Genomic DNA, 23,901 nt, shown 5'->3' on the forward strand with positions numbered 1-23,901 from the left:
GGGTCCTCCAGCACATTGTAAGAATCATGAACAACTCGTGAACTCACCAAAGATTCTTCAAGCATGTTTTCTACCAGCATGTCATTGTTAACCGAGAAATCCTTCTCAACGGGAATATTTCAATGGGAAAGGAAAAGTAACATTGTAATTATGTCCCACAAATCAACGAATTCACAATTATCAAGTAGATTGCAATAAGAGACATTTAACCTATCTGTGTATACATTAAATGATCCAAATTCTTCCTCCTTCTCTATTATTCCTGAAACACACAATTTCGAAAAGTGATGTTTTACTTTTTCAGCTTTGGCAGCTACAATCATATTCTGGTTATGGAGTTCCTCAAGAACATTATACATCTTCCATTCGCTTATACTTTGGTTACTACAAAGTTTATTTAGAATAAGACATGACAGATTTTGCACTATTTTGTGTTTTAATGGGCATTTTTCAATGATTTTTGAAGTTGTGCCTGACAAAGTTTCTACATTCAAGCAAAAACTCCAGTTTACAACGCTCATTAACTTTACTCTGTTCTAAAAATTTCTTGGCAGCAAAACCAACGTCGACTTTGGAACAAACGAAGCCATGAAACAACTAATCCACATGATTCACACTCACTCGAAGTAATTTTAAAAACAGAGTCTGCTTTCTGAAAAGTCTCTTTCTTAACAAATCTGTTCATGGCTCTTCGGATTAATTCTTCACACTCGGATCCCAAAACTGGTGCTAAAGGTTGATCTGATTGGGATCTTCACAAAAAGTTCTAGATCTTCTGCAAGGGAAACAAAAAATGTTAACTTAGCTAGCATTAAAGGATCATCGATTGCCTTTTGAACAGAAGCAATCTCAAGGTGTTTACGAAGATTCTTTTTGTACTGTTGCATGTATTTCTTAGTATCAGGAAACAAATCTATTGCACACCTTGCAACAATGGCATTTTCAGTCCACCTAATCTGACAGAACTTCTTAGCAAAAAATTGTTTCCCAGTATATGACGAAAAATCTGCTCGACATGCAGGACTGTTTTTGAAGAGTTTGTACAAATCTTTCAGAAGCCCATTTAAATTCCATTTAGTCTGTTGATGATCAGTATGAAATGCTCCATGAATGACATGAAGTCCACCTCATAAATCAGATCTGCTAAAAATTTCCAATTCACATTGAGGCTGTCCATTGATATCTGCACGATTTTTGATAATGACAACCCACACAAACCCTCCTTAAATTTCGTGGGTAAATCCTGTTGAGTGTCCAAGAGTCTGGTTGATACTGCTTCCAAAACCTGACTATCAAATCCATCTGCTATTTGTGCATAATGTTATTTAAAGATTCATCAAAACAATACCTAGGTAGAAAATATAGTATGTCCAGTAATTTCACTTTCATATAAGGCGCTAAACCAAATACTAAAACATATGATACTTTGATTTTTCCCAACGAAAACTGTTTAGCAATGCTGCGGTCGGGAAATATAGTTTTGAACATTGAAGGTAATCCACTACACGGATTGAATGAGAAGTATCCACTTACTGAAAAGAAAAATATATTGTGAAATAAGGTTCATACAATTCGCAAGAATAACTTCAGAGTAGCAAATTTCCCCAGCTTATGGCTGGTACGTAGAGACCACGTATCCACAAAAGTCATCAATGGAAACTGCTTTCAATCCAATGTAAAACAGATAACATACATCCACTCAAAAAAGGTAGTTAAGTCCTATAAAAAAGGAATTAATATCATCAGTATACAAAATTCCCTGACATTTCTAGGTTTTTCAGGTTGTCCAGGTCGCTGGCAAGCCTGGTATACACACAATTTACACCATAGAATACACTATACACAAACCATAGATGGTTTAAAAGAATCATCCAATTAAATCATGAATTATATTTTGATTTAAATCAATCCTACGTAATTTACTAGATACACTTTTGAAAACCACCCAAAAGACAGGATTTAGACCATTTTGATTTGTTGCTGCAATAAAACTCCGTTTGCTAGTAACAATTATTTACTGTATTCAATTTAATTTTAAATCACATACAGAGATCACTAAGCAAATTAACAATTGTCTTTCTATTTATAATATTTATAAATTACTCCCTAATTACTCTGTATACAGTGATCATCTGAAATAACGAACAAGTCTATATGTAATCCATAGAAGGAATGAAACTACACTTCCGAGACACAATCCTACAATGATACGAATTTTCCAATGTCTTCTTGTTGCTCTAAGTAAAGATACAATTTTTAATACTTGCTGCCTAGTATCTTCGAGACTCCCAGAGTTCTCAATAACAAAATTAGCCATTTCACACTTCTTATCCAACGGCATCTGGGCTTGAATTCTTTGCTTCACTCTTGCTTCAGTCATATTGTTTCTTTCCATCACTCGCTGCACTTGGAGATCCTCCTCACTGTAAAAGAAATAAAATTACATATATATTGTTCGTGTAGTCGCGATATTTTACATACAGTTTGTACATAAAGTACTTTTTTTTTTATAACTACAGAATGGGGACGTTGACGAAGTAAGTGGTTTCCTTTGTCTTGTCATGCTGACTACATAACATTTGTAATAACTTTGAGAAATATAACATCCACGACATGAAATAAAGAATTCTGTCAGAGACGATCATAAATTATATTACTGTCAGATTTCATAGTTTATTCATTGCATTCTATGATACAATAACTTCTAGCCAATCTAATCAGTAGACAAAGTTTTTCAGCATCTTAAGTTAAAAATAAATAAATAAATAGATAAAATTACAAGTAGTTTTCTCTCTATATAGGTTTGCTTTATGAGTACGTAAATTTTACTTCAAATTTTAATTTTTATGGCTTATGGCTATCTTTGACGGATCCTTTTAAATGTAGAATGTAATTCTATTGAATGGATTTTTCTTAATACTCTATTTTAAAAATGAAAAAGAAAATGAAATGAAATTTTTGAGTTTTACGTCCTACGGTTATGCCGGTTAGGCTAAAGGAGACGGTGATGATGAGTAATGAATGAAATGGTGAAATGAAGAAAGTGGGAGGAAACGGGAGAACCCCGAGGAAACCCGCACACGGTGTTTGTCCACCACTAAGTTCACTTGGCGGGGGCTGGGATCGAACCAGGGACCCCAAGCACCAGAGGTGAACGCTCTATCACTGAGCCACCGCGGCCCCTATTTTAAAAATGAAAATGACAAGAAATCTTTCAATTTAACGTCCCATGTTTATGACCTTCAGGCTACGGGAGACGATGATTAAAGCAAGTGAATGATGATGAAAGAATTGGTGGAATGAGAAAAAGAGAGAAAACGGGAGGATACCGAGAAAACCCACGGACAGATTTGTTCACCAAAACTTATTTGGGCGAGGATCGAACCAGGGACCCCACGCACCAGAGGTAAGAGCTCTGTCACTGAGCCACCATGGCCCCGTATTATATTTTGAAGTCACGAGAGGGATATTGCAAGAAGGATCGAAATAAAACAGAAGAAAACAAGTGATGTTCTTCCCTTTCCATGATTCATTCTACATAAATACATTCACGTAACTAGATAGACATATGATTCTTCAAATCTCAACGATCTGTTTAGGGAATGTAAAGAAGAGAAGAAAACCAAAGAAAATGAGAAAGACGTCCAGTCATATATCGCAGTCCTTTTATTTCGATTGATATGGCAGAAGAGACAATAGGAGCAGGATTTAAAATAAAATAGAAAATAATGAAACAAGGAAGACACACTTAGTGAAGTTTCTGCACAGAAATTTGTAGAAACAATACTTAAGGATTGAAAAACTACAAATGAGCAGAAATCACGAATAAAATTTAACATGAAATAATGGAAAATGAGAAAGTAGGAAGATAAGTGGAAACAGATGACATAAGACGATAAAGAAACCTGAAAATGTGGAGAAAAGGAGAGCTGAAATAATAAACTTTAACGAATATGTGTCTCGTTCCATATATATTAGATGACTCTTCTTCAATACTTACCCGTGCACTAGCCTAACCTAGCAATTTTCTTTCAAGTACGTACGGCAATTATTCTTTTAACGTGTACCACCACCAAATTTTGTACTTAAAGGAGAACGCAGAAATGTGAAGCAACCTCACTACTTGCTTGTACTTACTTGTACTTACTAGATACAGTTTACATGTTAAGTGTAATAATTTATGTAAACTGGGCTGCCATTTTAGCAGTTGTTAGGAATATCCCTACAAATGCTAAAAATGAGTTAAAAAAAATAAAAATAAAAGTCAATATTTATTACTCCTTGGCAAAGAACAATCTGACATAAACTTGTCAAAATTATATGGGGGGCCGCGGTGGCTCAGTGGTAGAGCATTCACCTGTGGTGCATGGGGTCCTTGGTTCGATTCCAGCTCGTGCCAAGTGAACTTTGTGGTGGACAAACACCGTGTGCGTGGGTTTCCTTGAGGTTCTCCCGTTTCCTCCCACTTTTTTCGTTCCAGCATTTCATTCATTTTTCATCATCACTGTCTCCTTTAGACTAGGGGGCATATACATGGGACGTAAAACTCAAAGATTTCATTTCATTTTTTTTAAAATTATAAGTCAGAAGATATATTCCACGTTTGTCTTTGAATGGTTGAGAGCCTTATTGCTATCCCTATTTTTTTGTTAATGATAATTGGAAGTACACTGACGAATTCTTACGAAATAATTTTTAAAATGCAAAGAAATTATCTAGCTAAATACTGAAATAAGATTGTGCACTGATTAGGTTAATCTTTATTCACAAAATTGTATTATATATATATATATATATATATATATATATATATATATATATATATATATAAATGAACATTTCGTCACAGTTCTCACATTTCATTACTTACAATTAACCTTAAATATTATCCAAACTCAATTTACTCTTTATTTATGGGTCACTAAGCACTCATCTGTACCAGAATCAAAACAAGAAAGAAAGTAATCAGCTCTAAATATTTGTGAAAATTAATTCTGTAAACACCAGCAAAGAATCATTTTAAATAAATGTATCCATTAAACTGTACTTGTTTCACTGATATTAATTTGCTGTAACTGTATGTGCAATAATACGTAATATTCCACGGAACAAACTGATTTGAAGAATTTTATCAACACTGTAATTTTGAAGTCACTGGATTGGAAAAACAAAATTACATTTTTATTCGTCAAGACTTTCATTCTGCTAAAATATCAATAATTTAAGTATGTAGTACAATGCTGTGTAGTGCTTGGAAATACAGTCATTTTACTCTGTGGAAGAAGGGACTAAAACATAATTAGCCACAGATCATGTTAGTTACCTTTGCCATGCTTTCAAAATTTCAACTTTCTCTGCCAGTAAAAGTAATCAGAACTGTAATGTTTAAACTGTCAAAACCTCATATTTAGTTCTATCTTAATTTTGAAGAATCCTCTAAGTCAAAATAAGGGTTCAGCTTACGTTAATGCTCAAAATTTACTAATCAACAAGAAGATTAAATCACTGATGAAATAAGAAGTACTTTTTTCACTTCAGATATTTTTCCAAATTATTTTATTTAATAGATATCCTTCAGCAAATTTAGCTCAATACTTCATTTTGAGCTTTCCACTTCAGTTGCCAAACATTCCTTATTTCTGATAAAATTATCAAAATCGCTAAATATCTTTCCAGAATAAAAATTAAGCATGCCAGCTTCCATTTGCCATCATATTCAACTCTTTATTATCAATCCCAGACGTTCCTCAAATCAGGGCTTTACACGTCTATTTCCATGGCAACGTTTACATTAAACCATATGGAAATGTAAACGTATGAATATAATATCAATAATTATCGGATTTACTGATTAAATAATTTTGAAATTATTTATCCCAATTTAAGGAATCGAATATTTAGAATACTATAATACTAAATGATACAAATTTAAATAATTTAGAAAACAAACCGTAAATATATGCATTTCAATGGGTAACAAAATTGGATTAATAGCATCACTACGCCTACATATAAACTAGTCAAACCACAATACGACTAAGTGACGTAAGCGTAAGTTTGGAAAGACGGAATAAATATTCTTAATATACGAAATTAAAAAAAAAAAAAAATGTTAATATTACAAAAATTAACACAAATTAAAAAAACAACAACATATAAATGGGATTCCCAAAAATGTTATAAATTCTATCATAGAATTTATGAACAATATATATAAAATACACCTTACTGGAAACCAAACTCGGAAGGATACTTATTCTTAATCGGCCACACTTTAAAATTTATCAATTGAAGTAAACTATATTACCGTAGTGAAGGAATTCACTATATTAGAATACGCACTAGTCACTAGACTCCACAGGGCTAAAGGGAAAACAAAAATGAGAAGGTTAGAGTAGTTTAATCCGGATTTATTTCTAATAGAAGTGGACACTTGTGTAAATTTCCATTACTTTCTGAGGGTAGAATTTTAAGTTTGGGTTCCTTTCCTTTAAATATGCTGACAGAAAAAGTTCGAGCAGACGTGAAGTTATGACGGTATATATGTGTGTGTGTTCGGTAGTGAGAGATCAGTAATGTCGTTTTGCATAACTGGCGATGTTTCTTGATGTGTATTGATAGTAGGGTTTTGAATTTTTCTGGTGTAAGATGCAAGAACGTATGCCTAGTAGACTGAAGGAATTGTAACTGCTGGCAAGTTTGGAGCATTGGCCTGCTGTGTTTTGGACATTAGTTCTCATAAGTACAGTATATCGGGTTAGTGATCATCACTAAATTTCGGACATAAGAAAGATTATTTTTCTTTGTTTATGTTAGTCAAGTAAGTACTGGAAAAACAAAGTTCATGATTTTAGCAAGGAACTGGGAATGGATGGGTATCTGTATTTAATTAATTTATCTGTATTTAACATATACAAATCCTCTATTTTCCATATAGCATGCAGAGTATTTTATGTAGGTAAGGTAGGGAGGAATGTTGAAGAAAATAAAAGTTCCAGATCAGTCTAACCCAATGGTCGGTATTTTACAAGTAATGTAATTTTTACAAGAACAAATATATAATAACGGATGTCACTTAGTGTTTCTGTAAAGGAAATATTACTAACGGCGGCAATAACGGCCCCGCAGATCCTGCAGTGCGGAGAACCCCAACTTTTATTCCCATCAATTACTATGTATACTGGTTTCATATTATGCTCGTTACGGTACTAGAGGCCCGAAGTTGGAACAGGAATTCTGCCGGGGGCTGATATGGAGGGGGGAGGCAAGCCGATTTTACCACTGTCGAATTTTATGATCCAGTTTTCTGTGTCTCACATCTTTATTTAGCTACGATCCACCTCAGGTTCGGACAACTGCTTTTAAAAAGAAATCGTTCACTCCACGCTCATTTTCCATAAAAAGAACTCGTCCCATTTCTCGTTTCCTGAAAAAGGAAACAGATTCCTTTACGATCCCGTTACCGTTCAATTCTCCTTTTCGTTATCTTTTTTCTCAGGGCAATACGCTTATACAACTGTAAATCTGAAGTAGAAGGAGATTCATAAAGGAAATATGTAGAGATTCTCAATATTATGAAAGGTTAGACGCTTAATTCAAAATGAAATTAAAAAGCTGGCGTGGAAGACACGGGTTCGATTCTCGAGGGGAGCACATGTAGTTTGGATTCCACGTTAATCAGTAGGTCCACGTCTCACATAGCTTCGCTGCTGAACGGGACGTTAACTCATCTCAAATTAAAAAGCAAACCTACGCTGCTCGAAGAACTGCATTTCTGACAGATCATTATCTCTGTAGAAATGACGGTTGTGAATTGTTATAAAGTTTTTTTTTTCTTTCTTACTTCGTAACTTACATTGTCTTTATCACTTTCAGTATCTAAACTGGAAGTAATTAAACGTCGACACACAACCCAAGAATTCATGATGCAATTTTACCGAAGGGCAAAGACCAAAACGCTTTTCAAAATAAGATGGTTAGCATTTCCTTTTCTTTTTTCTGGTGGTTTTTAATATAACCGAAAGTTAAAGGAATAAATAACACCTAAGTAAAACTCTCGGGATGCTCCGAAGTAAAGAAATCACAAAATAATTACAATCCTACATATCTCGTAGCAATGATACTGACACATCAACTAATAATTTATAATATATTGCTTTAATATTAATGAGTTATCGCTGAAAACAGCCCGTAAATTGACGTCGGTTATCGCGATATCCACCTTTCTTTCTGCTTTCATACAGGACATTACAAATAGATAAAAAGGTGAAAGAGGCAATCTATAGCGTTCAAAACTATCAATCTCTTTCCTTCTTGAAATACACACGGCCATTAACACGAGAGCCAAGACATGATATTAAAAGTCGTTCTGAGAAGTGGAAACGTGCATTCATTTTAGTTTTTGGTTGCGGCTCAAGCCAATCTCAATGAGGAAGTTTTCTTATGCTCTTAGGTATACTATCAACATTTTCGTGATAATTTTAGTATAAATCTGTCGAATCCTTATGTAAAATTAAGATAAAATTCGCTCTTTCGGCCTGACTGATTTCAATCAAGTTTGGAACTTACAGAAAACTTCAGGCCTATTTTTTTTTTCCTTTCTTAAATCAGTCAAGTCGTCAGTAAGACACTAGTTTCGATCTTTACCTTTGATCAAGTTTGGACTTTCGTCTATAACATTTTAGTCTCTTGTTTTGTTTATCATTTTCATTTTTAGGTAATTTTTTTAGACAGATTTTTCGGTTTCGGCCTTTTAATTTAACGAATATCCACCATATTCGGTGAGCCAATTTATGAAGAGTATAAATGACCTTCATGCCAACTTTTCTCCATATCAGCAAAACATTCGAGAATAGTAGTAGTTTGTATTAGTTTGAGGTTTGGTCGTGGCCAATAGTAAACAGGAAAAATAAAATATCAGGAGAATAAGATTACGAAACGACTTAATAGTAATACTAGTGCCTTTTCGCCACCGACATTATTGTTGTTGTTACTACTCGAAAATGAAAAAGAAGAAAGAAAACCGAATCGGAAACATCGAAAGAAGTTCACAAGTGGTTGAATCAGTGTTGGCAGACAGGATGGAAATGTAGATACAAAGTATAATCCTTTATTTCTAAGTAGGTAACGAAAAAAATAAAAAAAAAAAAGAGGGGGTGGAGGGAACTGGTGGTGAAACATCAAGTTATGTGTCTGCCTAAGCTTTCATTCACAACTACACATCCAAGACCTACAATAATTTATCACAGAAACGAAGAACATTTCATGTCGTTTTTCATTTCATTACATACCTCACTGTTGCATAATACTATTCTAGTCTTGATGAACAAAATATTCCTGTGCTCAAATATTCAATAATTTCTGTTGTAATATAGATAAAAAATAAAAGCAGAAAATGTCTCGCAAATAGAAACAGTTTTAGAGGTTCTATAAGGCTCGGAGACGAGGACTGGACAAGAAAGACCAAGTGCAGAAAACTATCGTGAAATTTTCTCAAAAACTTCTCGAGTTGGAGCAAAATTAGCATGGATGTTACTGATAGCCTACGTAGATAGCTTGTCAAACGTGACAGATCAAGATCAAAAGACGAGTTTGACTAGACAGACAGAAAAAAAAACTTAAACATTTATCTCTCAGGAAATGTTTGACAGATTTAGGACTGAACTGACGTGAAGGCTATTATTGAAATGATTAAATGACCTGCCAAATTTGGTTAAGATAGATCAATGTCACATTTGGTAAAAGATGAATAGGAAACCAACATTGAAGTCGCGGTTTTTCAGTCGTAGAGCGTTCATTTCTGGTACGTGGGGTTCTTGGTTCAATCTCAGCTCGCGCCAAGTATGCTTTGTCGTGGACAAACATCGTATGCTTGAATTTTTCTGAGGTTTATCAATTTCCTTCCACTTTCTCTGCTCCATCATTTCATTCATTCTCACGATTACCGTCTCCCTTAGCCTCGATGTACGATCGTGAGTCATTAAACAATAACAACAAAAGGTTAGCTTTCAATTCTCACTCATGGCTTTACGAATTTAGACAAGATACAATGAATGTAATTTATGCTTTATTTAGATGAGTGATAAATTTGTTTTAAAAAATGAAATGAAATATTTCCGTAAAGAAGATGGATGACTGATTAGTTACGGTTTAATGAGCGTCATAGTGAGGTTAATTGTTCTCGTCACGTTAAAGCTAATGGTCGGCACGTGCTATACACTAAAAATTCAATTTTTTTTTCTTTTCTAAATGAAGTTCGAAATCTTTGTTTTAACGTCCCACGACTATACCCTTTAGACTACGGAAGACGGATGATTAAGGTAAGTAAATTTGACGGAAGCATTGGTAGAATGAAATGTGGAAGAAAATGGGAGTACTCCGAGAAAACCCATGGACACGATTATGCTCACCACAAATTTATTTGGAATGAGGATCGAACTAGGGATCCCACACACCAGAGATAAGCGCTCTTTCCCTGAGCCACCGTGCCCCCAAAATGAAGTTCAAATACAAGCTCGACAAAATAAGAGATTAAAATAACTATATAAAAGTGAAAAGGCTAAAAGAATAAATAAATATAAAATACTTAACAAGAAATTACATTTAAAAAACAGCAATGGTAGTAATACATAATAGGAAAAATTTCAGAATTCGTTACCTAGTCCAATCTATGAAAAAAAGTCGGAAAAGGGTAATTAAACATCACATTATGCTCCTAAAATATTTAGGCATTCCTAAATGTTCACTGAAGTCTCTATATTCAGAACATTGTGCAGAATACTTAGGAAGATTAATGATAATAAATGATAATAAGGAAATTGATGTAGTAAGGATATGGAAGGAAACGGAAGAACTCCGGAAAACCCACGGTATCAATGTTGTCCATCACAAACTCACATGAACTGGAATCCATCTTAGCACTCCTCGCACCAGAGGTGATCGTTCTTCCACTAATTTACCATGCGTCTCCATCACTCAAATGAAATGAAATGAAATCTTTGAGTTTTACGTCCCACGGTTATGCCGGTTAGGCTAAAGGAGACTGTGATGATGAATAATGAATGAAATGGTGGAATGAAGAAAGTGGGAGGAAACGGGAGAACCCCGAGAAAACCCACGCACACGGTGTTTGTCCACCACAAAGTTCACTTGGCGGGGGCTGGGATCGAACCCGGGACCCCAAGCACCAGAGGTGAACGCTCTACCACTGAGCCACCGCGGCCCTTCATCACTCAAATTTGGTTAAAATCGGAAAAGAAAAGAAGAATTCAAGACCAACATAAATTTTTAATTTTAAGGAATATCTCGACTGATTTGAAACAAATTGGGAAGGAAGTCATCAGCACATATGTCCGCTGCCAAAATTCTTGAAATGGGCGAATGCAGAAGCAAAATTTGGTCTAGGTCCGAAGCCGAAAAATTTTCCAGAAATGATAATACTAAAGCGTTTGATTTTTTTTTAAACCCCGAAGACAAGAAGGTCCCAGACGAAGCAAGCTTGATAGCCATTGGCTCTCTGGAATGGCTATGGCAATTTGGAACAAAATTGACTTGATAACCTTCTTACAAGGCCTACCAAATTTGGTTGGTTGTGGCCAAAAGCATAATTTGATCAAAACCAATGGTCGAAACTAACCAATGACTGAAACGTGGCTCGAAACGCTAATACTAAATTGTCTTCACTGTACTGTAACAATCGAAGAGGTGAAGAAACAGGAAAAAGCAGGAGGCACATCAAAGTAGTGGATGGTTAACTGTCACTTATCTCATGACCATGTACGAAAAGGAAAACTTAGTGTGCATTAATGACCATAGATTCACGTCAGCCTGCGTGTAACGACTATTATATTGTACTTTTATTTATTTTTTTTTCTGCTGCAGCTTTTCTACCAACGCCATTCTACTTCCTCTTTTTAATCGTTCTCCCGTCCACTCTTTTATGTATCTCGCTACTTCCACATTTCTTCACTATTTCCATTTAAAACTGTTAGGTCCTTCTTCAGCAAATTTCTGCGATCCGTGTCCTCCTCTTTGTAACGTTATCTCTTTTCTCCTGATAATTTCTTCAAATTTGGCTTGGGCACACGTTTTTTCATCAGAACTTTTAATATGGATTAAGAGACCACAATACTGAATGGTTTGTCTTTATTATTCTTTTTCTTCTTTTCTCTCCCTTATACATTTAATAACAAGCAATTTACTAGTCAGATAAATGATGTTACAAAGTTTAGACAGGATGGCGATACTAGCTGCCTCTCGGTAAGCCCACAATATTTGAGTAAACAACAGCTAGTATCATTGTGTGTTTGGTTTGGTAGCGGAAAGGTGAATTGCACTGCAAATCGAATGGTAGAACGGTTCGCTTTTATTAAATTAATTGAGCCACTAAAACACAAAATCATCTGCCATAATTTAATTCCATTTATTTATATCTTGTTGTCTTGACAACCTCTTATCGACAATCTTATTATTTAAAATATTTGAATATCTTTTTTTTTTATATATTAACATTATATCTATACACTATTTCTTTTTCTTTCTCTTCTTCTCATAGTAAAATCAGCCAGCCTAGTACATTTTTAGAATATCTTATGGTCCAAAATTACAAAGTAATAAAGATTTATAATACAAATATACAATGTACCGTTGTATATTATGGCGCCCGACGGACTTTTCTTTTTATTCATTTTATTTAATAAAAAGAAAAAGAATTCTGGACCGTTTACTTTTACATATCAATCATTCGAGTTTTCGAATGCACCTCGTATACTTGAAAATTACAATTCATATAATTATGCATATATATCATATTTAATTCTATAACAATATTATTATCATATTTATTTTTAAACTTTATCATCATTTTCATTTATTTATACATTTCAACGACGATAAGGCACATTCGAAATTTGATCTGCAAGTTATTTAAGTCCTTTTTCAGGTCCGTTAAATGCTTGTTACAAGCTATTAACTATTTACTTAAGCATCATGAAGAATATTTCGAGAAAGATGTATGTGATATTTATATAGTTGTTCTTCGAACGTAAAATGATCGGATATATTTATATTATTAGCATATAATTCGAATGTAACAAGAACACAAAAGTAAGAATTGTTTAAAATACAAATTCCTTATAGAAAACATAAATTATTAACTTCAATATATATCCTAGCATTACAAAGATGTTTTTAAATATACTTCAATAACATGGAACACGAATAATGTGATTGATAATACAAATATCAAAGAAAACACATAACAATAAGACATATGTGGCCATATTAAGAATCAATTTGATATATCCTTTCGGACGCCCCTATATTAGGTTAAGTTACATGACCAATGCATTTGTTTATGTCTTGAAAGTCATAAACCGGAATACAGTCTGTCGCGTTATTTACATCTACAGTTCTTTGTTTCCTATTTTGAGAATTTTCGTCATCTATGGGATTTCTACGAAATCTCCATCGAACGTGATTAGATCTAATGCTTACATGCTTCTTAGGTGAACGTAATCGTACTACACTAGGATTAGGTCGAGTCACACAATCCCATTTACTGTCACTACTAAGGTTGGGTTCGATTATCTTACCGGTAACACTAGGTTCAGTTCTCATTCATTTTACTGGTGGCGAGATGTCGTTTCTGTACCTATTCTTTCTACAATATTCACGGTAATTTGTCTTACCACGGGTTCTATTCTTCCTCTGGTCATCTGATGTCTCTCTGTCCTCAAAATTTTCAAGAAATCCCCTCGCTGTTATGTCTTCCGGTACACCACTAAATTTTGTAAGTGATTTCACTTCACTAAATCGTAATGATTTACCTGTATTAACCTTTAAATACCTGTAGTGTTTACATGATGGGATGAGCGCCTCATTCTTCTTTCTCCTTAGGTACTGTCTTCATTACAGCTCAATGATTGATTATCTTCAAGAATTGTTCTTGGATTACATGTAGATTCCCAACCGACAGATGTGGGATGTACACCTTGTCTCAAAAAGGTTGAGCGCATTCTTTATTGGTGTTTTGAGGCAAAAATTTTCAAAGTCCAACTTCGGGTATCTTCGGGAAATAGTAAACCAGGTTCGAACCTCCAAGCCAGCCTTTGCAATCGGGAAAAAGTTTGCAGATGTGTTTTTCTTCTTTTAAATATAATAAGACTTGTTACCATGTGTACAAAAAAAGCAACATTGATTGAAATATTTAATGATACAATATTTCGAAACTTTGTATTAATGTCAGCTCATGTTTGTTTGTCATTTAGCTCTCCATACGTAATGGAACATTTAGATATGTAAACGAATCTTTCCATATGTAAAAGAATGCTCAAAGTTAAGACATAGAACATAATTATCGCCTGAGTACTAAAATAATAGTCAAAGTAGAACAAAAACAGCGTTTCTAGTGGGTATGAATGTCATAATTTTCTTGAAAACCGTTATACATCGCTAAAAGTACCTTAGCAGAAGTCCTTGTGTTAGCTCACTGGTAAGCTGTCGGGTTTCAAATCATAAGGTTGTGAGTTCGAATCCCATCTGGGTCAATGCTCTTTTAAAAATTATATTTTCCGCAATGCATGGAAAATTATATAAAATAATGACATAAATACATCAGTTGTATATATATAACATAATCATTGCAGAATGTAGTAATTATTATGTTTAAAATATAACATCTGAAATAGCTAGGTGTTCACAGTATTATATATGAGAATGTTAAATACAAGTTAAGAAACTCGTTCACTAGCAATAAATAAATCATGTAGTGTATTTATTTGCAGCTATTTGTCATACAGATGTAACTTCTCAATATTCTCAATACAGCACGTCATTTACATTCGTGAAATACAGTATATTCCTACGGATATAGAAAGTGTGTAAACAGAGTATCCAAAGTCGGATCCTGCTTCAAGACACATAACTTTTCCCGATCCCCTTAACGTCACGGGAAGAAACATAAATTCTCTTTAGAACGGAATATCGTTACTTAGAGTCTCATTCGAATACGTTGAATATGCTTTTGTATATTCATTTCTCTCTCTCTCTGTTTATGTGTTGCGGAATATCCCAAGTTGAATACAACATTTGCAAAGTATATGACCATCAGTGTCATGGAATACCGGAAGTTGAAAGTCGTGTTTCTTCAGGTTGGATTTGCGTGTTCATGTTAGCTCACTGGTAGAGTACTGGCTTGTTAATGAGGTCGTCTTGAGTTCAAAGCCTGCAGAGAAGCCTTTTTTTGTTAGTAGAATTGCACAGAAATCGGATTCAAGGAGTGGTTTACTTCTAGAAATATTTTCAGAAGCGTTTAGGTAGCCCTGAAAAGGACTGTTTTCGGGAGTTAAGGCGGGGACATTAATATTGTGTCCAATACCCTTCTGAATTTATTATACGCCCCATTCTTCTGGGCATGGAATCTATTAAATGGGTGACAAATTTATCTCCTTCCCCTACCTCCAGCTATGCTTCGGAAACAAGATGCCACAGGTCATCCTGGGTTCTTGGTGGATCTGCCTCAGGCCAACTATCCCTTAGAGTACGCTTCACTTCTGCCCACATATTTTCCATGAGATTCAGGTCTGCTCCACTAGGCGGCCAGTCAATTAAATCAATCTCAGGCTGCCCTGCGAACCATTCCTGAACCTAGCTGTTCTGCTCCGCGCCTGAAAATCCAACCCCAACATGAAATAGATACATGGCCACTGCGATTTCAAGCAGCAACGCATCCAGCAAACGCGAGACGTTAAATTTTGTGGTCGTCTGAGAGTTTTTCCTTCACGGCAGCAATACAGCCACGTAACCCAGCATGACGAAGCCTTCGCAGAGCTGTATGCTTACTACCAGGAAAGAGAGAAGCTTCCCTTAGCTGTCTAGACGTCCGTAGTGGGTGTAACCGGGCTTCGTTTACTAATCTCGCATCTTCGGCTTCGGTTGACACATGCGGACAACCAGAAGATCGTAAATTACCAGTTTGACGTGTAGGACCATATTTCCGAATCCATCGCCTTCCTGTAGAGGCCGGGACACCTACTCGCCTGCTAGCTGCAGTTGCAGAATAGCCTTCCAACTCCCATAAAGTAATTACTGCTGTACGTCTATCCATAGTTACCAATGTTCTGACTGTGAGCTGTGAGCAGGAAGCAATAGGTAAAAGCTAGTACCTGACGTGTGGTTGGTTAATTGCACGACACGCCTATTGTGGGGAACGACTTGGTCAACGACTCGCGAAAGAAATCTGAAAATGGTGCGCCGTAATAATAATATTAAAAACAGTTTTTATAAAGGAGTATTAATACATACGAAAAGCTGTTTAAAGAATAAATTTTTATACTGACTTTACACGTATAAAAACATATACCATATACCAAACAGATTGAGCGATATGATGATAGCTGTATTGAGACGAACACTTTCGAAGTCCAACTTCGGGTATCTTCTGAAAACAGTAAACTAAAGCTGCTGGTTCGAACCTCCAAGCCAACCTTAGCAATCGGGAAAAAATGTAGAGATATGTTTTTCCTTCTGTTAGATATAATAAGACATGTTGAAATGGTATTAAGCGTAGAAAAAAAGTAAAATTGATTGAAATACTTAATGATACAATATTTCGAAACTATATGTATATTCACACTCTCGTTTCGTCATTGTGATTTCCATACGAAAAAAATAATTTACGTATGAGCTCAGTTATATTTCAGAAGCAGCTTCCGAAAAGCGGTCATGTTAGCTCAGTGGTACACTCCCGAGCGTTTAAATCGTGAGTTCCATACACGTTCAGGTGAGATTCTTTTATGATATTCTACTTTCCTCATTGCATGAAAATTATGTAAAATAGTTACATTACAATTCATCCGCTGTATATATCAGTTGAATATATATATTCATATCATTTCCCGACATAAGCAATTCTTATCTTTAAAATATAACATTTGAGGTATTGACAGAACGTCGGTATGTTATATGTGAATATTAAATACAAATTAAGAAAATCGTGTAATAGCAATAAATAAGTTATGTAATGTATTTATTTGCAGCTATTTTCATACGCAGGTAACTTCTCAATATTCGCATTACAGCATTTAGGTAGAGCATATCGAAAATCAGATCGTGGCTCAAGACAAAAAACTAGCTAGCCCCAAACTGTCACGTAAGAAATTCACGAATCGCAAAAGTAAAGTGAAGAGATTGAGAGCGGTAATACCTTAATCGCTCTCTCTCAACTCTCTCTTATCTGCATTTATACATATAAAAGTGTATGTATGTATGTTCCAACATAACTCATGTATGCCTAGAGCAGGGTTTTTCAACCTGGGAGTCGGAAATTATTTTGAACATTGTCAAAGGGTGCAGAGTTGTTTAAAAATGAATTTAAATGAAAGACGTATGATATGATACTAATGAGAACTGTATATAGAAATACTAGAAAAATACACATGGAACAAAACCTGCACATTAAAATACAATTAAAATTGAAACCTAATGAGATACCTAAGCATGGTGTAATTTCACTAGTGCAGCAATGCCCAGTTCAATCTTCGTGACGAACATTATGAAGCCATTTTCAACTGATAAGCGATTTCTTGTCTTTGTTTTAATGTTTACCATGAAAAAAACTTTTGCACAAGTACGATGTAGCAAATGGAATTATTACTTTTAAAGCAGCAGATACCAGACCAGGATATTCTTCTCTCCTCATCAGGCAGAACTTGTCCAAGTCTTCGTTACAGAAAACCAGTTGCAAAGACTTGTAGCATGATCATTCTATTATTTGGTCAAGAAGTTGTGGGCTTAGATCAGATACGTTAATGACCTCTTCAATGAAGGAGTTTAACATCCATCTTGAACCTGCACCTTCGTCGTTGGGAATATAGATAGTACAGTTACTGTATCCACTGTCAATGCCGGGCGCCGAAAAAAGGGGGCACAAATTTCGGAGGAAGTGTGTTACTCATGTTAGGAAAGTAGGGATGCACGCGAGACAAGACGAAACGAGAAATGAAAAAGTTTCGTCTCGTCTCGCAACCTCAAACGTTGGTCTCGCCTCGCGTAAGGTCTCGTCTCGCAAATGTGAAGTCTCGTCTCGCGTCTCGCATAAAATTTTGAGTCTCATCTCGCGTCTCGCGCGAGACTTTCTCGCATGGTCTCGCATATATTCTAGGTCAAAATTTTGCAATGTGTTATTCTATGGCTGTTAATGAATGATGATGTGATATTCTGTCCGAAGGCAGGTATTTGAGCTAAAAGTCCCTTGGCAAGGTGAATGGTGGTTTGCCATTGCTTTCCATGGGATGAATGTTCATAACATCATAAGGAGACGGAACCTAGAGTTCAACATGGTATTCGAACTTGTGTCCCCTCCGCTCCAAATTAAAAGAAAAGTTGTGCTGGAATTTGATCGCTGGACCATTAATTTTCGTCAAATTAATAGCATAATTTACAGCAAAACCAGCATAAATTGTTGCTGGATCCAACATTGTTTTCCAGCTTAGAGGTCTCCAGCAATATTTGGCTCTTCTAAAATATCGTCGCCACTATCAACATTTACACGTTTTGGTCGTTTCCTTGAAGGGTGATTTTCCAGTATAAAGATGTTTTTATACCACCAAAAGCGATTGTACACAACAAAAGAACTCCTCACAACACAATACGACCCAATTCTTTTGGTTCGTTCGCGCTTGTAGCAATGTTGGATTATCGCATTTTATCAACTTTCGCTTTCAACTTATACTGCCAGATCTAGAAAATAAAATTACTGACATATATAGGGCCATTCCTACCATCTCCCACGAAACCTATAGGGACATCCTGCCAAACCAGTATTTGAATTAAACTTCCGAACTAGAGGGGGATGTTTTTGATAAATATATAGAAAGAAAATACTTATTCCATGTAAAAATATGTTATTTCTGCGAGCCGGGCCGGGGATAAACTTTGATGAGAGGGGATTTCCCCGCCATCCCCCAACATTAATCGCTAGTAGTAATGTGAAAAAGACAGAAACAACAGAAATATCATATTTCGCAGCAATAGGGAGTCTTATTCGCTTTTCAGACCAAAAATAGAAGTTCATGTACTCGTGCGCGCCCGCGTGTGTGTTTGTGTCGCAAAAAAAAAAAGGTCCTAAATCTATGCTGTAATAAATTTCCAATTTACAAAGCTTTTCTTTTTTAGAAACTAAAGAAGGCTTTAATTCTGAAAATTAACCTTGATTAATAATAAATCTCATAAAATGTCAATTGCCCCAATCACTTTTTGGTTCCTGGAGGCATTAACGCTCAACTTAGAAAACTCAATAAATGTAAAATTACTAAATATACAAGTAAATGTAATTCATAAATGTTGCGAGACTGCGAGAAGTCTCGCGAGACTTAACCGAGTCTCGTCTCGCATGGTTTAGTCTCGTCTCGCATAAAATTTTCACTCTCGTCTCGTGTCTCGTATCGCAAATGCGAGACGAGACGAGTCGAGACGTCTCGCGTGCATCCCTATAGGAAAGTGCATGTGCACATGTATAAAATAGAAGGAAAAACTTAATAAAATGTGCTCAAAATCAAGGAAAGGCAGGGTTTACTTTTGAAAATTTTATTGAGTTTCGTGCCAACCATGGTGGCGCTTCGCAGCTAGTCTGTCGACCTCACTCATATGTACGGAGATATCGTCGTATACTCTCGCCCCGAGCGCTGATTTTCCATGCCACGGCACTGTTCACTATAAACAAGAAATGGATTCTACTATTATAGAAATAGGTATGTTAAAAATCCCACACAAGCTTATTATAAAACACAAATTATAAAAGGGTCGCTGGCAAGAGGATGTGATAAAAGGGGATCGTGAAAGGAATTAGATTGAGAACCACTGGCCTAGAGTAATTTTAACCAAATTTCTTATAGTCTGAAAAAGAATGCTGTCGGGTTACCTATGGCGAATGGGAGGGGGATACATATAAAAGATTGCTAGAAAATGATCGGTATTAGTGTCGAATTCATAGTTTTTCGGGGTCGCTTAGATAAATAGTATGACTTTCGATTTCGCTTAACTCCGATTAAGCTCTCATTAGTAGGGATGGGCACGAGTGACTTTTCTTTGAAACTCGACTCGACTCGAAACAGACATCTTTGAGATCTACTCTAGGACTCGGCGCGAAAAATATCCTCCAACTCTACTCGGATTAGAGTCGAGTCAAACTAAAACGAGCCAAATCCTGTGTCTAGTCCTACCTAGACAATACATAGACAATATAATTATACTATTATCGATTATACTACTATTACTACAAATAATAATAATAATAATAATACTTATTATTATTATTATTATTATTATTATTATTATTATTATTATTACAACACCGTGTATAAACATGAACGATAGATGGTTAGTAAAGGAATACTAAAAGCTAGTTGACTGCCGACGTCGGTAGTCATGACGTCTACAAAGCAAAGACATCGTTCATTACCCTAAGCTGTAAGCGTCGGTGGACTACAGATGGTCAACTATTGACCTCTCGCCAAAAATTGGTGGCCCCGCAGCGACAATCCGCGGTGGCCCCAGTTCCATTTTGAAAACTTCACTACAAGCGGCAGAGACGCGATGAAACGACAACGAAATGCCTATATGTGTGATTTGTTTATATTTAGGTGAGTCAAAAAAAAACACAAAACAAATACCCCGGGGTGGACGCGAACTATCAATATTGCGATTACTAGGCAGGTGTTCTTCTGACTTCCCCACGGAAACGATCATAAAAAGCTTGCTTGTTGATGGATAAATCATTGACGTCTTAATTTAGCCAATCAGACAAACCCCTACATCTCGAGTTCTAAAAGGTGATACCGTGAACCGTTTCAGATTTATTGCTTTCTGGTGGGGTACTATCTATGTGCAAAATTTGAGCATAATAGCCGACATGCATCTTCGGTGCCTCTTATCTTTAGTACAATTTTAACCAGAGATGGTGTGGGTCAATGAAAATTTGATCCACGACCCACCATGATCCACTATCACCCACCACCCAAATGACCCATTGGCCCACTCTGACCCATCATCCATCGTGATCCAGTCTGACCCACCACCAATTATGAACCACTCTGAACCATTACGACCAACTCCGACCCACCAACACCCATCGACATCAACTCTGACCCATGATCCACGTCCTCTTCTCCGTTGACTAAAGAGGCTACACTTGTAATAAATCAAGACTGTGAAATTATCACTTATCGGAGTTTGAATTTCTACCGGCAATGGCTCAAGCACCTCTCTGTTACAATATTGGTGGATCTGACCTTTACGATATACAGGGTGTCCGAGAAGTCCTTCCCTGATTACAGAAATTGATAACTCAGGCTAGAAATAAGATAGAAATATGAAACTGGTGTTGAATTGTTTACAAACTATAAAAGTTTTGGTCACATCAGTACACTTCCACATGAGCACCCTTGGTAGCACGTAGCACATCTAGGCGATATTCAATTTCCATCCACACATTAGCCAACATCACTGGAGGGATTGATGCAACGACTGTGGTTATTCGTTGCTGCAGGGTTTCAAGATCTGGTACACGTGTTCGGTAGACCTCATCCTTGACATAACCCCATAAAAAGAAGTCTAATGGGGTTATGTCAGGAGAGCGTGGAGGCCAAGCTGTTGGTCCATCACGACCAATCCATCGCCCAGGAAATGTCCTAAGAAGGCCTGAACGAGTTGCACTTTGTAAGCACGAAACAATAAACGTTTGTGTAAAATGTCATGGATAGAGCTTTTTGGCATCTGTAATTCACGTGAGGCCCTGCGCACCGATTTCTTAGGACTTCTCACAAAAGACTGCCGCACAGCCTCCACCGTGTCTGCTGAGGTTCTTGGTCGACCAGACCTCGGAAGGTCAGCAACCGACCCTGTGTTCTTGAACTTCTCATACCAGGCTTTAATGCTCTTGACATCAGGTGGAGTCCTCCCAAATGTTGTCTGGAACTGTCTCTGCACCGTGGTTGGTGATCGTGTCTCATGGTACCACAGGACACACTGTGTCTTCTCCTGGTTGGTTGGCATGGCTTCTTGGGCTTCTTACTTACGTACTACAAACCTAAAAAAAAAAAAAAAAAAAAAAAATTGAGACTTGGTAAAACAGAACAAACCTAACACAGACAAAAACTTTTATAGTTTGTAAACAATTCTACACCAGTTTCATATTTCTATCTTATTTCTAGCCTGAGTTATCAATTTCTGTAATCAGGGAAGGACTTCTCGGACACCCTGTATAATGGCAAAGTGTTTCTCAACTTCCCAATTAAAATGAATTTAAATTTATCATATATAATTATTTCTTTGTTGCCTTACAGACACATTTCAGTAGAAAATAGGATGAAATTTGAAAGTCTCAAATCAAGGAAAAGTAGACCAACGTAAAAAATGAAATGAATGAAATCTTTGAGTTTTACGTCCCACGGTTATGCCGGTTAGGCTAAAGGAGACGGTGATGATGAGAGATGAGTGAAATGGTGGAATGAAGAAAGTGGGAGGAAACGGGAGAACCCCGAGAAAACCCACGAGCACGGTGTTTGTCCACCACAAAGTTCACTTGGCGGGGGCTGGGATCGAACCCGGGACCCCAAGCACCAGAGGTGAACACTCTACCACTGAGCCACCGCGCCCCCTACCAACGTAAAAAAAGAAAGAAAAACTAATTTTCTATATCATTAAGCACCTGGAGTGCCACTCTTTATCTAATCCACCTCGAAAATTATGGATTCGACACTAATGTAGGTCTTATATATATATATATATATATATATATATATATATAATTTTGATGTCAGCCCCTTTCATTTCTCCTAGGAGAGCAAACGGATACTGCCACCGTTTGGACTAAATTTGGTCTTAAATGACATTAAAATTTCTACCAATTAATTTAGCCACCAGTGTTGCATTTAAAAGCTCGGCGCCCCTACGCACTTTTGCTCTCGGCGCCCCCAATAACTACATATTTCTCCGCCCCTTCATCCCTAACTTAAAAATAAAACAATTCGAATATGCTTAGTTAGTGAATTTATTACATTTAAATATCACTCACTACATGCTACAGCTAGAACTACGTAACAAAAAATAACAAATGTGAAACGTGTTGTGAATTATTTTTAGATTTCTTACGATATTATTATACATATTAGAACAGTAAAAGAGGATTGTTCATGAAATAGTATATTTGCTCTTGATTTTTAACTTTTTCATACGGATAAAATTAAAATATTATTCAAGTTTTAAACTTTGCACTCTGCAAATATATTGCCCTCTAGGCAATGGGACTAATGTGAAATGTGGACTAATGTGTACTAATGGGAAATGCGGCACTGTTAGCGCGCTGAAAACTTACGATTCGATTCTAATATCGGTTGATTTCGATATTTTTATGTCGCTACGTAACCACCTTGGGTGCTAATGGGAGTTTAATTGGACTTGAATTGAAAGTAGAACTATTCACCTAAGCGACCACGAAGCTATGGATTCGATACTAATATCGACCCGTTTCTAGCATTTTTGATATGTACCCCGACAGTACTCTTTTCCAGACTGTACGAAATATAGTTATAATTGCGCTAGATATATCAGAATTATGTTGAAACACACACATACATCCACTTTTATATTCTGTATAAATAGAGAGTGAGCAAGCGAGCGAGAGAGAGCGACTAAAGGCATCACCACTTCCACATTGCAAAAGCATATATCAGGAATTGAATTGAAAATCTATGTAAAGACTTTCTGCTGTGGCGTGCTTCATAAGGACAATTCCAGTCTGCTCACGTGACCTTTGGGGTTCATGAATTTCTTACGAGCGTTGCAACTTTGGATTCTCTGTTTAAACCCTCGGTTTATACATCGAATAAGTTTTCAAGAACATAA

At 36.1% G+C, this 23,901-nt stretch overlaps 1 protein-coding gene across 1 annotated transcript in view; it reads right to left on the reverse strand.

The window, feature by feature from the left end:
* Positions 1–1,996: 1,996 nt before the first annotated feature.
* The window catches only part of Dpck (Dephospho-CoA kinase), a 41,697-nt gene continuing 19,792 nt past the window's right edge, over positions 1,997–23,901 (reverse strand). The window contains exon 4 of the mRNA XM_081736436.1: positions 1,997–2,423. Within this exon, the coding sequence (XP_081592562.1) occupies positions 2,129–2,423 (295 nt within the window). The 3' untranslated portion in view covers positions 1,997–2,128. The remainder of the gene's footprint in view (positions 2,424–23,901) is intronic.

The sequence above is a fragment of the Thermobia domestica genome, chromosome 13, assembly GCF_964235325.1.
Source record: "Thermobia domestica chromosome 13, izTheDome1.hap1.1, whole genome shotgun sequence".
Taxonomy (NCBI): Eukaryota; Metazoa; Arthropoda; class Insecta; order Zygentoma; family Lepismatidae; genus Thermobia; species Thermobia domestica.